The 13265-nt window shown below is 44.6% G+C and overlaps 1 protein-coding gene across 1 annotated transcript in view; it reads right to left on the bottom strand.

Moving 5' to 3' along the window:
- EGFLAM (EGF like, fibronectin type III and laminin G domains) overlaps positions 1-13265 on the bottom strand; it is a 132087-nt gene that overhangs the window by 59544 nt on the left and 59278 nt on the right. The window contains exon 6 of the mRNA XM_036309791.1: positions 11788-11923. Coding sequence (XP_036165684.1) covers positions 11788-11923 — 136 coding nt within the window. The remainder of the gene's footprint in view (positions 1-11787; positions 11924-13265) is intronic.

The raw sequence follows: 13265 nt of genomic DNA, 5'->3' as shown, positions 1-13265 counted from the left end.
GGCTCAAGCTACTTCCTGACCAAATAGTCTCAGAGTAAATCCTTCTAATATTTACTGACCTTTAAGATCGTCTGTCTGTTACCGCAATTACCTGTCTGCCTAAGAGCTGGATGTGTATCCAAAGTTGAATAAAAGGCTGGCAAGGCCTGGGCACCAGTGGAAGTCCTTTCTCTTGCATTGGGCTTGCCCGCCTGGCCCCCAATATTTCCAAATTATTATTTCTTGTCTCGTCTCTTTCATTTGCGTGTGGCCCCTTCTCCAGATCCTGAACCCTGAACCATGCGGGACGTGAGTCCTTCACACAGGAATCCACGCAGGGGAGCAGCAAGGTCACGCAGCATGCCCACTGGAGGCAGCAGGGCCAGTTTCTCTTCCTTGATACCCTCTCCCTAAAGACGGACTTCTCATGTAAACTAACGTTGTCACACAAGAGGAAACCTCAGAGAGTGGAAGGAAACACATTTACAAACTAAAATTAATAAAACCACTTCAGAGGAAAGCCACAGGAATGCCCTAAAAGTAAGATCAGAAAAAGATGCAACATTTCTTTCCTGTTAGTCTCTGCCAAGCTTCCCTCTGGCATTTCCAGAGGAAATGACCTGTAACTGCTCTCAGATGCCATTGTTCACCCGACTATCTGCCACCATCGTCCTGTAAAAATTACACCCCCTCCCCGGGAAGGGCGATTAGTTTGTATTCGTTCACTCAATGCAGGAAAGAAAGCTATGTTTTCAGCAAATAAGAAATTAAAATCATTAACCTTTCATTTCATTATATAGAGTGAGAGGACAGCTCACGCAGCCTGAATACCAGTTCAAAACCTTTACCATCTGGCCTCCGCTATTCATGGGCTTTGCATTTAAATGTTCTGAGTCTCTCCAGGTGCAGCAGCGCAAAGGGGAGGTTGAGAAAGGGACAACTAGGCAAAACTATTGTCTTAGATCTCCCTCCAGCCACAGCTTCCTTTTTTAATTAAAGGAAATTATTTTATTCAACTACACAGTTGCCAGTCAAATCACCATAGCAACTCTGCCTGCCAATTCCCCAACAGTGAAAAGGCGAGAGGGAGAGAAGAAGACTAAGAATGTGCTGCCATCCAGGTAAAGATGGGCAGCTGCCAGCAGATGGGCATTGGACGCACTTTTCCAAAGAGTGGGCGAGGGCTGGGTCAAGTCCTGCATCTCCAGGGACCAGCGGGGCACCTCTGCAGGTGGCTGGGCAGAGGAGTTCGGGGGCACAAGCAAGGTGTTGGCAGGGGCTACTCAAATCCCAATCAGCTGACTCAAGTAATTAAGACTCACTCACTGGTACATTGGGGAGGGAAGAAGCATGACCCTGGCAATGTAGCATCCAACCTGGTTATCAGCATCTTAGAGATCATTTCGCCCAAGTGCCTGAAGGCTCTCAGAAAGTGCATGTGGGCTCTTATGTGTGAACATCATTGTATTTTTCTTAGTAAAGGGTTCTCAGCTTTCATCAGATTCTCAGCAGCTTTAAGAGTCACTTGTCTAGTGGAGGCTCACATTTGACCCATATGGACACGGAAGGAAATAATTTATCCAAACTCGCACAATCAGTAGGTGATATATTTTTCTGTTTCATTCCTTTTTTCTTTTGGCATTTTAAACACCTCTCCCATTGCCAACCTCACCCTTCGTGGACAACTGTTTTTCTCGGTACCATCAAACCCAGTAGGCAGCTGCCATGGGCTAGTCAACTGGCAAGTGATTAATGATTATCAACTGGGCTTCCATCACAGAAGCTACATTCTGGGGGCTCAAGGAGCTACAAACATAGTCCTTAGGGAGTTTACAATCTAATTGGGAGATAACACATCTAAGGATCAGTAGGAAGCCAGTGCAAAATCACATATTTCAAGAGCTCTATTTGAATGGGTCACTGTGAACGGAAATCCCGCGGAAAGTCTACGAGGACCAGGAAGAACTTAAGGTAGGCTTGGCATGTATTTGAGTTTGGATAACTGAAAGGAAGAGAGCATCTTTGGGTGGAGGAGGACAGAGCAGCAGCAGCTCTGTGTACAATGTGCTCATGGAAGGCACTCCCAGTATGTGTTCGATGGACGCAGGCACATAGTAGGTGTCAAATAAAGGGTGGCTGAGCTGAGCTGAAACATCTTTAGAATTTCAGCTTAGGAATAACAAGATGCCCTAAACCAGGGGGAGCGAACTTCAGCCAGCTGCCAGGTTGTATAAGTAATGCTTTAGGGGAACACAACCTCGCTTGTTTGTTTAGTTGCCTATAGCTGCTTTCCTGCTACAATGGCAGAGCTGAATAGTGAAGACAGAGGTCAGATAACTGGCAAAGCATAAAATATTTGCTATCTGACCCTTGAGAAAGAGTTGTACAACCCTTGGCACGAAACAGCAATCTTTATTTATTTTTTAAAATATATTTTTATTGATTTCAGAGAGGAACGGAGAGAGACAGAAACATCAATTATGAGAGCGAATCATTGATTGGCTGCCTACTGCACACCCCACAATGGAGATGGAGCTCCCAATCCAGGCATATGCCCTGACCGGGAATCGAACCGTGACCTCCTGTTTCATGGGTTGACACTCAACCACTGAGCCACGCCAGCTGGGCATCGAAACAGCAATTTTTAAACTTGTGTGTGCTTCTTTGATAGTCTGAGGAAGCATCTAAGCCAGCCGTGGGCAAACTACGGCCCGCGGGCCGGATCCGGCCCGTTTGAAATGAATAAAACTATTGGAAAAAAAGACCGTACCCTTTTATGTAATGATGTTTACTTTGAATTTATATTAGTTCACACAAACACTCCATCCATGCTTTTGTTCCAGCCCTCTGGTCCAGTTTAAGAACCCATTGTGGCCCTCGAGTCAAAAAGTTTGCCCACCCCTGATCTAAGCCCTCTCTCGGAATATTTTTTAATGTATTTTTATTGATTTCAGAGAGATAGGAAGGTAAAGGGAGAGAGAGATAGAAACATCAGTGATGAGAGAGAATCACTGATTGGCTGCCTCCAGCACAGCTCCTACTGGGGATCAAGCCCTGACCAGGAATCGAACCATGACCTCCTGGTTCCCAGGTTGATGCTCAACCACTGAGCCACGCTGGCCAGGCTCAAAATATTTTTAATGAATAAAATGACATACATAGGATCACCAAGGAAAACCAATCATATTGAAAACAATGATAAAAAAATTATGATATACTAATAGTATATGTACTTCCTTATTAATACATTAAATAACAATACCTCACAATAGATTTAATTACTACAATAATTTTAAAGTAGTGATGAGCATGACTAGTATTTGGGGATGTGTGCAACATGTAATGGGGTAAGAAAACATCTGGGATTCTAATGCTGACAAAGTCTCAGCAATTATTAATAACCCTGTGGCTTACTGCCTATGTTCAGATTTTTTTTAAAAAGCACACTGGATTTGGTAAAACTACAGATGTAATTTTTGTCCAACCAAAGTCCAGGGGCCTCCTGAATTCTATCCATGGACTTCCTGAGGATCTGCAGTGTGTAGGCCAGCAGCCTGTTCTAGAAGAGGCATGATCCCCAAGATCACCCGGGGCGACACAGAGAGGTGAGGAGAACCTGACGCTTTAAAGAGCCTCCGTTCTGTCACTATCACGGGAGCCGCTTGGCACTGAAATGAATTGCAGAGGAAAGTCCAGAACCACAAAGTAGTCACAGGTTTAAAAAATGTATCGTTTGACCTTCAGCTTTCAGCCTTCTCTCTTTATTTACAAATTGGTTCAACCCAACACAATGACAAGCAGACGGATAGAGTGGAGAAGGAAACTCGGCTGGCATTTTGTCCCAGGCGAGCAAGAGCACACTTCCATTTACAGCTCCCACAGGGCCCCTGCGTGCTACCGGAGAGCTCAGTGCATGTCGCCAGCCACAGGCTGACCAGGGATGACATCAGAGGTGCTCGAGGTGGGAGGGGCTGGGGCGTTCAGGGGTCGATGTGTAGGAAGGACAGTTGGTGAGATTCTGCAAGGCACTCAGAATCGCCCTCCCACCCAGCCCCTGAGGGTGACCTTGACACACCAGGAACTCTGGGGCCGGGCTCCCGTCTGCAAGGTGCTCCTGAGATTTTCAACTTGGAAACTAAAGGTAAGGAAAAGGAATTGTGTGTGAAGCCTCAGCTGACTTCGAGCAAGACCATTCTCACTTATTTCTAAGGCTATTCCTGGTGGTCAAGAAGGCTTAGGCTTAAAAAGCATAGCTTCTTACAAAGAAACTGGATTTTCCTCCATTCTCCCCCAAATTAACTAACGGTGAACAAACAGTTATTTAAATGGTAAGTTGTACAGTTTTAGGGGCAGAAAAACACACCGGACTACATCACTGGTGAGTATTGCAGCCATTTGCCCAATTATTGATATACATGCTAGTAAAACGCTGTGAAAAAAGCTGAGTTCACTCACATATTATAGAGCAGTGGTTCTCAACCTTGGCTGCACATTAGAATCACCTGGGAATCTTTTTTAAATCCTGATTTCTGGGCCTCATCCTGCAGAAATTATGTTTCTTTGATATGGGGTGGGGCCACAACATTAGTGACAAAGAAACAGAATTTCCAGAAGATGAGGCCCAGAAATCAGGATTTTAAAAAGATTCCCAGGTGATTCTAATGTGCAGCCAAGGTTGAGAACCACTGCTATAGAGAGTTCCAGAAGGCAAGCTGGCATTCAGTATGAAATAAATCCGGAGCAGGACTTTCTGTTAGGCTGGTGCACTTAGGTGTTCTTTGAAGCTTCACCACATCCTGATATTCTTTTTGTGATAAGGAAACAAAAGCAATAAACAACACTGTGTGGGAGTGGGGTCCGGGGTGGGTGCACAGACACGTGTGGGGGTTTTGCCTGGCTTTGACCTCTGCAGTGGGGGCCGCAGGATGTCGGTTTCTGTCGTGGCCTCTGAGATGAGCCCTAAAGGATTCATGGAACCCCCTGTGGCCCGTGTGGAAATACATCTCCATTTCCACGTGGTTGAGGGTGAGAAAAAGAACCAACACAAACTAAATCCCGGGAGCTACTCTGCTCATTCCTTGCAGACGCCCTTCCATCGGCACAACCTTCCTCGGTCGCTGCTGTCATCATCCCCATGGACAGCGGAGGGAAGTATGGCGCAGAGAGGCTAAGGGGCTTGCACAGGTTCCAGCGAGTTATGGGCACTCTCTAGATGCAATCCCATGACCGCCTGTGTCCAAATGTTGGCCGGCCCCTGCCTGACATGTGGTATGTTTAACTCCATGCCAGGTGCTGTATTCCACAGAAGGGAGGGAGTCTGCCCGCATGTCACGGTGAGGAAGATGGACCCGAACAAGTAATTCACTGCAAGTGTGATGACTTTCGAAATTAAATGCTGGCTGATTAGGTATTAAATTAAATTCAGGCTAGGTTAGGTATCATTTGACCTTCAGCTTTCAGCCTTCTCTCTTTATTTACAAATTGGTTCAACCCAACCCAATGACAAGCAGAGTTTCCTTCTCCACTCTATCCATCTGCTTGTCATTGGGTTAGGTGGAACCAATTTGTAAATAAAGAGAGAAGGCTGAAAGCTGAAGGTCAAATGATACCTAACCTAGCCTGAAGAAGGGGCAGAAGCTCAGGGAAGGCTCCCTGGAGGAAGTGATCATTACACAAGTGTCCTGAAGGATGAATGAGAGCTGGGTAGGCAAAGAGGTGGTAGAGTAATCCTGGCAGAGAAGAGCAAGCAGAAAGATTTCTAGCCAAGAAAGTACATGGCTCTATAGAAAAGCAGACCAGACCTATCACAGAATCCATCAATAGGAAGAATTTGTATAGAGGAGGCACTTACTATGTGCCGGGTGCTGTTCTGTGCAATTCATGTGTATCAACTCACTGAATCTCACAACTAGATGAGGTGAGCAAATGGTTACCCCCATTCATCTGTCTGAGGCACAAATAATCCGCTAAAGAGCACATGGTTTAACAGTGGTGGGGGCAAGGGTTGGGCCAGAGAGCCTAGGTCCAGAGCCTGCACATAAACCACCAGTGTACACTGCCTCGCCTTTGTCATGAGAATGGAAAATCAGAGTCACCAGGTTTCAGAGGTCAAATGGCCCAGCCTTATAGTATATGTAAGGAAGCTGAGAATTGGAATCAAGCCACTGGTCCCAAGGATTGGAGCCAGCTCAGAGTTTGTCTTCTGATCCCAAATTTGGACAAACTTAAAGCTGAGAGATGAAACCAATAATCGGATTGTAAGTTTTGATCCTGAATGAGAAACTTCTTTTGACTCTCTTAGGCTATGACTTCAACCATAACTCAAATCACATCATCCCTTAAAAATACTCAAGGAAAACCCAGAATCTGTCCAGCCCCCATTCTGAGTCCCTGACTGGGTCTTCATTTCAGCAACAGCCTATGCAGGGTCACTTTCTGTGAGGAACTAAGTTCATTTGTTACTTGTGCATGAACAAAGAGTGTAGGATGGAAAGACAGACAACTTTTGACAAAAATGTCAATTTGTGAATAATTTTCAAAACCCACCCAGGTGGGCATGATCTTGAGATTCCCAAGTGAAAGTCAGCTTAGAAACAGCCCTCTGTGAAGAGGAATTTACCAGGTCTCATGATGGAAGGCATCTGCAAGGGATCAGGGAATTATTTAGGCAGAAAAGTGTGAAAGGGAAAAGAAAGAAACCCCTTTCCTTCCCATTGATTGGTGTAACTGTCTCAGGCTGAGATTTAGAGATCCGCATTTCTTGACCCTGTGCCCCTAAAATATACACAGAAATATTGTGAACTTTCCCACATGCACACCAGCAAAGTCAGGGGTAGACATTTTTTATTGAAGACAGCTACTGAAAACTTTAATCTACCTTTTCAGCAATTGACATAGCAAAGCTCTGAAGCAATGTTAACAAATCAGGTCACACTACAGAAAAACTACAGGTAAGTTCAATGAAAACTAGTTTTCACCTTTAACCCATCTAATGATAGCATACTAGTATGTGAAGCATGGTTTTCCATTTGGAACATCAGGGGTGAGGAATATTTTTCCAGGACTTGGTTTTTATTGCCACCATAACATATATTTTTTGCTGATGAGAAAGACACTTACCCTGGGGAAATTCTTAGGCAGAGAGAGGAAAGTTTCTCAGACATTTATAGCCCAAATATTTCAAAACATAGGTAGCTATATTTATGCTTGGTTCTTATTTTAACAAACGCTAAGCATCACTGCCCACAAATAAATTTTCAGTATCACTTTAGAAATGTTCTCTTTCATCATGAATGCACGATTTTTCTGTTTTAAGAAAGTGGGAAAATTTTTGAAAACACTGCAAAATAGGTTACAGCCTGCAGCCTTACTTAGAATTTGCCTCTTCAAATCTTTTCTATACCGATTAAAAATGTAAAATCTACTGTTAGCAAGGAGGATAATGAACAACCTCGGGCCAACTTTAGGGGAAACTAGAAGCTGGATGAGGAACAAAAATGTGCTTGGTTGTAAGTCCAGGGCTCTGGAGAGCATCATAAATATATAATGTCTACCTGAAACATCATCAAACTAGCCAATGAGCAGTCAGACCATACTCTGGTCTAGTGTAATTTCTCAGGTTAATCTTTTATTAGCCAGTTAAGTATTTTTAAAGATTTTTAAAGACTATTCCTAGCAATGCCTTTGATACCATTATCCTCATTTCATAAATAAGAAGAGCAACTGATGTATAGGGTGTCCCAAAATTCACGCAAGAAGTAATTTTGATAGAAAACAAGGTTTATAATTAAAAATTGTATAAATTTTTTATTGATTCATAAAGTATACAGTATAAGTTTATGTATAGAGTAGCATATCAGGTAAATGGCCTCCACGGCTTTGCTGGCACATACACAAAGCTTTGGTCTTCATTGGTCTTCATTGTCCCTGCCATAATTGGTACTTGGTAATACTTATCAAATTGAAGAGATTGAAATCAAAGGGCAGCAGATATTAGAATCTGATTCAATAAACCAAGTAAAATTAGGCTTTTATTTTGTTGTTGTTGTTGTTAATGCTCACACAAGATTCAAATCTTGCGTGAAATTTGGGACACCCTATCTAAGTACTTACCAAGACAGAGAAAGGACCGGAACCTAATTCCAAGGACAGAACCTAGATGGAAGCTTCACATGAAGACGGTTGGAATCTGAGGATAACCTCTGGCCATAAACTGATTTAGACAATTTCTTAGCCTTGGCCTGCCTCTTGGATATAACAAGAACCTTTGGGCTCCCAGCGAGACCCGTCACAGGTGTTTCTAGACGCAGGAGGTTTTCTATATCCGGGCAAAAGGACTTCAATATTAAACATTAAACAGACCTCTCTGGGGAAAACAGAATGATTGAACACCCCGAAGATGTTGAGGCTCATTGCAACTCCTGCCAGAGCACAAGAAAGCTCTCCCTAAACACATGTCCCCAGGCCTCACCTGTAATGGGAGAGACTCGGAGATGTTTACAGATGAATGCGGGGGATTTATCTTGCAGCCAAACAGTAAATGCCACAAGCAGCTGTGAAAGCTTTCTTTCTGTCCAACAGCAAACAGCAGCTGAGCTGAGGCTCCCCATGCCCTCGGCCAGCAGGACTCCGGGTGGGCTGCGTTCACACTTCCTTCCCTCTCGGAAGGTGGGTCAAACATGAAGAGATGTGGGTTGTGTAAAAAGAGCACGCGGCTGGACGTCAGGGGACTTCAGTTCCCATTTTAATCCTGTCCCCATCTAGTCATTGTCTCAGCAAAGCAACTTCAGCAACTGAGTCTCACTTTCTTTCTTTGTAAAAGGAAAATAATGGTGGGAAGGAAACAAACACATTGCATGTCTACTGTGTATAAACACTGTGAAATCTATGCACAGCAGCCCTGCAATGAGGGTCACATGAACTTGACATTACAGATGAGGAAATGGAGGGGCTGAGATAAGGTCACGTGACCAGTCACACATTCTGGAAGAGATAATAGAGGAGTTGGCTTCCCCATTCTACCATACTCCATTTGGAACTCCAAAATGTCCAGTAATACTACATCTGAAGCTAGCTTTCCAGGGTATTATTAAAGTATATTTTTCAAGATACATAGAAAAAACATATATGGAACAGTTTATTATGATGATGAAAAATTTAAAAATATTTATACATAAGAATTTGGGGCCTAAACCCCTCAAATGTTAGAGACAATTCAGAATGTTCAAATGCATTTTTGCTGGAGAGAAATGATAATTATTAAATGTAGGTACAGGACAGCCACATATACCTGGCACTTTTCTAGGTTTTTAATGTTGACAAATTCTTCCTCATATGTGATTTCCTTTGATTCTCCTAACCACATTGTACCATGTTTTGCAGCTAAGGATACTATCGTCAACGCCTGGGGGCCCATGTCAGCTCCCAGGTCCCCCCACTTCTGATTTCGGCGGCAGCTGTGGCACAGAGAGCTTCCTGTGAGCTCAGACTCTCCTCCTGGCATGGCCCGCATCCAACCTCAAGCACCTGCTGCGCTCCTATCACAGCTCCTTCCCTGCCAGGAGCCATCCTTGACCCACAGCCAGCAGGGCCTAGAAGGTGAGAAGTATACCCCTGGGGAAACCCTGATCAGCAGAGGAGGAAGCAGGCAGAGAGTAGAGGCTCCTGTCGTTTTGATAGGGACATTTCGGAGGAAGAACTCTGCACACTTCAGAGGGATCTCAGCAGCATCAAGCGCCCATGGAAGGCGCTAGAGTCACACACGGTGATGTGTCCTCCTTCCTTCTCTCACTTTCCTCGTGTCTCATCCCTACTTCTAAACAAAATAAATGGCTGCACCCAAGTCCCTGTCTCGGCTTTGCTTTGGGGAGACCCCAAACTATGAGAGGCATGGAGGCCTCAGCAGGGGAAGTAACAGGCACAGGGCCGCCTGCCCCAATTCTTATGAAAAAATCCAATGAATTTTTCATATCTCTCCTTTCAGTTGTACATACAAGGCTACAAGCTGTCATTTCTACCTTCTACCAAAATGCCAGACTTAAAACAAGTTAAAAAATGCACGCTTCAATGCAAAATGAGTACTAAATGATAACCATCATTTTTGCCAGGGGTTACACATATCAGTTTTGCCAGGGGTTACACATATCATCTACCTTTAAAAAACTTTGATTTTTTCCCAAAATTTTGAAGTATTACATTCTGCTTTGCTGGTAAATTAGAAATGTTAAGTTTTTGTACATAAGAAAGCTGAAGTTTTAGGACTTTCCTATGTTATACGTTTAACTATTATTGAAACCAGAATTAGAATCTTTTCTACTCCCTTTGTCTACCAAATCTATTCAACAGCAGGATTGTAGATTTCCCTTAAGGAAGAGCATTGGCCTGGAGCTTTAATAAGAGGCAACTTTTGTTTGTTTAATGTTCTTCCCTTTTCCATTAGTTGTACCACAATTTCCACCGTCTTGAGCTCTCAGTCATGTACTCTAGGTCTGAACAACCCGTCATTCCTCACTTCCAGAGCTCAGAATATGACATGTGCTGACCAATTAGTGTGGTCTCCTCCCTGGCTACATTGATTGGCTCAGAGGACAGACAGGAAGCCAAGCCTGGCCAATTAGAGTGAACATGGAGACTTTGATGGGTCCTTTTCCAGCAGGGAGCTACACAAGCCAACTGCATGTCTTCAGTGCCTGGTGGACACCTTGCCACCTATAGGAAGAGCCTTCCTGAAAATGAGGCCAGCGAATGGGAAGAAAGGGAAGGCGTGGCACAGAAATGGATGGAGACAGACTGTCAAGGTCACATGATCTGGTCCTCCCTGAATTTAGACTTGCCACTGGACTTTACAGTCCCAGGAGCCCAGACATCACTGCCTCATCTTCCTTTAAGCTCCTGCCACTTGGAATTCACCAAACCAGCCAGAAACAAGCTCTGTATTCAAGCATTGAAGAGACTCGGCGCAGAACTTCTCTGGACAAACAAATAAGTGCTTTCCATGACCAAGGAATAAGCTGGAAGTCAAGGACCAGAGCGGAGCTACTCACATCTTGGCAGAATCCTCTGTCCCTGCTTCAGAGAGCCCCGGGACCGAGTACTGAGAAAGTCCCTTCATGATCCTGCAGCAGCCAGCCCCAGACAAGCCCGTCGCCTCTCATGCAGAGTACACTGACTCCACACACCTCATTTCAATAGCTCGGTGCTTCAACTCACATCCCAACTGCAACTGGGGTCCAGAGGATGGACCTTAGATGGCAATTCCTTCGGCTCATTCTGTTCTTTTGCTCAAAACTACATAGAGCATTGAGAAGCCCTGTTTCACATTTTAAACTCTTAGAAAAGCTTCTAATCACCTTTGTACCCTCTGAGAAGCTGAATATAAAGGGCCTGAGAGGTGATGAGAGCAAAGAATGCTGAAACCACACCAAGAAACTTGCCCAAGGCAATACGGATACAATGAACTGTAATTGTTTTTAAAGGTCTTATTCCTTCTCCCTCCAGAAAAGTCACCATCAAGTATTTATTTCAAAGACAATGTTTCAAAGGCAGGGAGGCAAGTTCAGAGCCTGAAATGCAGGCAGACTTGTCTCTAATTGTGGAAGGGAAATGGGAAAGACGTCAGGTGAGTGAGGACAGGTTTACCAGATGGCCCACCACTGAAGAGGAGGGGGGACAGGCACTGGCCCAGGCCTCCACACCTCTGTCATCTGTTAAACACACATGCTGTGAGCCAATGCTCCCTCTAGTCTTCCAGCATGCTTAGAATACCTGAGGTCACTACCTTTGGCTTCTGGGTGTGACATACAAACTCACCTGATGAATTCCACGGAATAGTACTGAATAGGGGAGCTTCCTTCACTCTCTCCAGGTTTCCAAGATAGGGCCACCTCGGACTCGGAAACCACAGTGACGTGAGGCTGCTGGGGTGCTGCCGGAGGCAGGCAGGAATCTGGGCAAGACAGCAGGCAACTAGTTGGTTTAGGATCTTTGTTGCAGGAGAGGTTTAATATGTAAAAAAACAACAGGTCTGCTTCTTACTGCCTAACCCTCTCTATTCAGAGCAGCAGGAAATCCACACCAAACAAACACAAAAATAAACACAACTGGGTTCACCATGTAAGGCTGGAGTCAGTAAGAACTGGTCTCCCTGTCTTCCCCATGCCCCCGCTGGCTGGAATCTAACTAACCTATTATCCAGACCATTGACTTTGAGATACACAATTGAGTGTATCCTTTGAAACCTCAAATCATACTCCCATCTCCTAACAGCCTTTCATCCCTGTTTGCATGTTGGAATTGACATTTACCTACAAGGAAAAAAAAGGCTCAGCCACTTACTTTCTGTGTGTGTGTGTGTGTGTGTGTGTGTGTGTTCCCCCCGATGATAATCAGAATACATACCAGTGGGAGGACATTTGGGAAATGCCCTCATGTGTAAAGACATAGGCATCACCCATGATCCTCTTGCCTAAAGCTAACTGCTGCTACTGTTTTCATACCCAGACTTTCATATCGCTCAGCCTTCCTTTATACTCCTGCTTCTGCCAGATACGTTTTTCCTGCTTTCTCTTCCCAGTGAAATAGGCAGTTTTCAAAATTTGGGGCAAATACATGATTCTTCCTGAAACCCTCCCTGCGCCTGGAGGTGGAGGACGTGCTCTCTCCTGAGTGCTCCTCGTCCACTGCACAGACCTCGGATGCACTGGGGTTGCTCACTTACTGTTTGCTTCTCCCTCGACAGAAGCTCCCTGTGAGTAATGCCATGTGATCAAAGCATCTTTGCCCCCAGTACCACCTCTATGAGCCTTTGTTGGGTCCCCTTTGTCTATAAATCTCTCTTCCCGTGTCTCTTCCTCACCTTCTTAATTCCCACTCACTGTCAGATCTCCACTTAGAAGTCATCTCAGGGAATTCTTACCTCCCCCCTCCATCGGGTCTCCCTTTGTACGTTCTCACAGCACTGCAGGTAGCATTTATCACTACCTGTGACTACACATTAATTAAATGGAGTCTTGACCCACCCCTCTATGTTCCAAGAAGGCAGGAGCTGTTCTGTTCACCACTGAATTCCCAGAGCCTCCTTGTGGAACGGAGCTTAAATGGCTTCAGCCTTTAATGATGCTCCCCTCAACCCTCCTGTGCAGGTGAGAGAAAGCAGCACATAGGACAGTGATGGCAAACCTTTTGAGCTCAGTGTGTCAGCATTTTGAAAAACCCTAACTTAACTCTGGTGCCGTGTCACATAGAGAAATTTTTTGATATTTGCAACCATAGTAAAACAAAGACTTATA

This window comes from Myotis myotis, unplaced genomic scaffold (genome assembly GCF_014108235.1).
Source record: "Myotis myotis isolate mMyoMyo1 unplaced genomic scaffold, mMyoMyo1.p scaffold_m19_p_5, whole genome shotgun sequence".
Classification (NCBI taxonomy): domain Eukaryota; kingdom Metazoa; phylum Chordata; class Mammalia; order Chiroptera; family Vespertilionidae; genus Myotis; species Myotis myotis.
The sequence above is the reverse complement of the archived record's forward strand: the minus strand, read 5'-3'. Positions and strand labels throughout refer to the sequence as shown.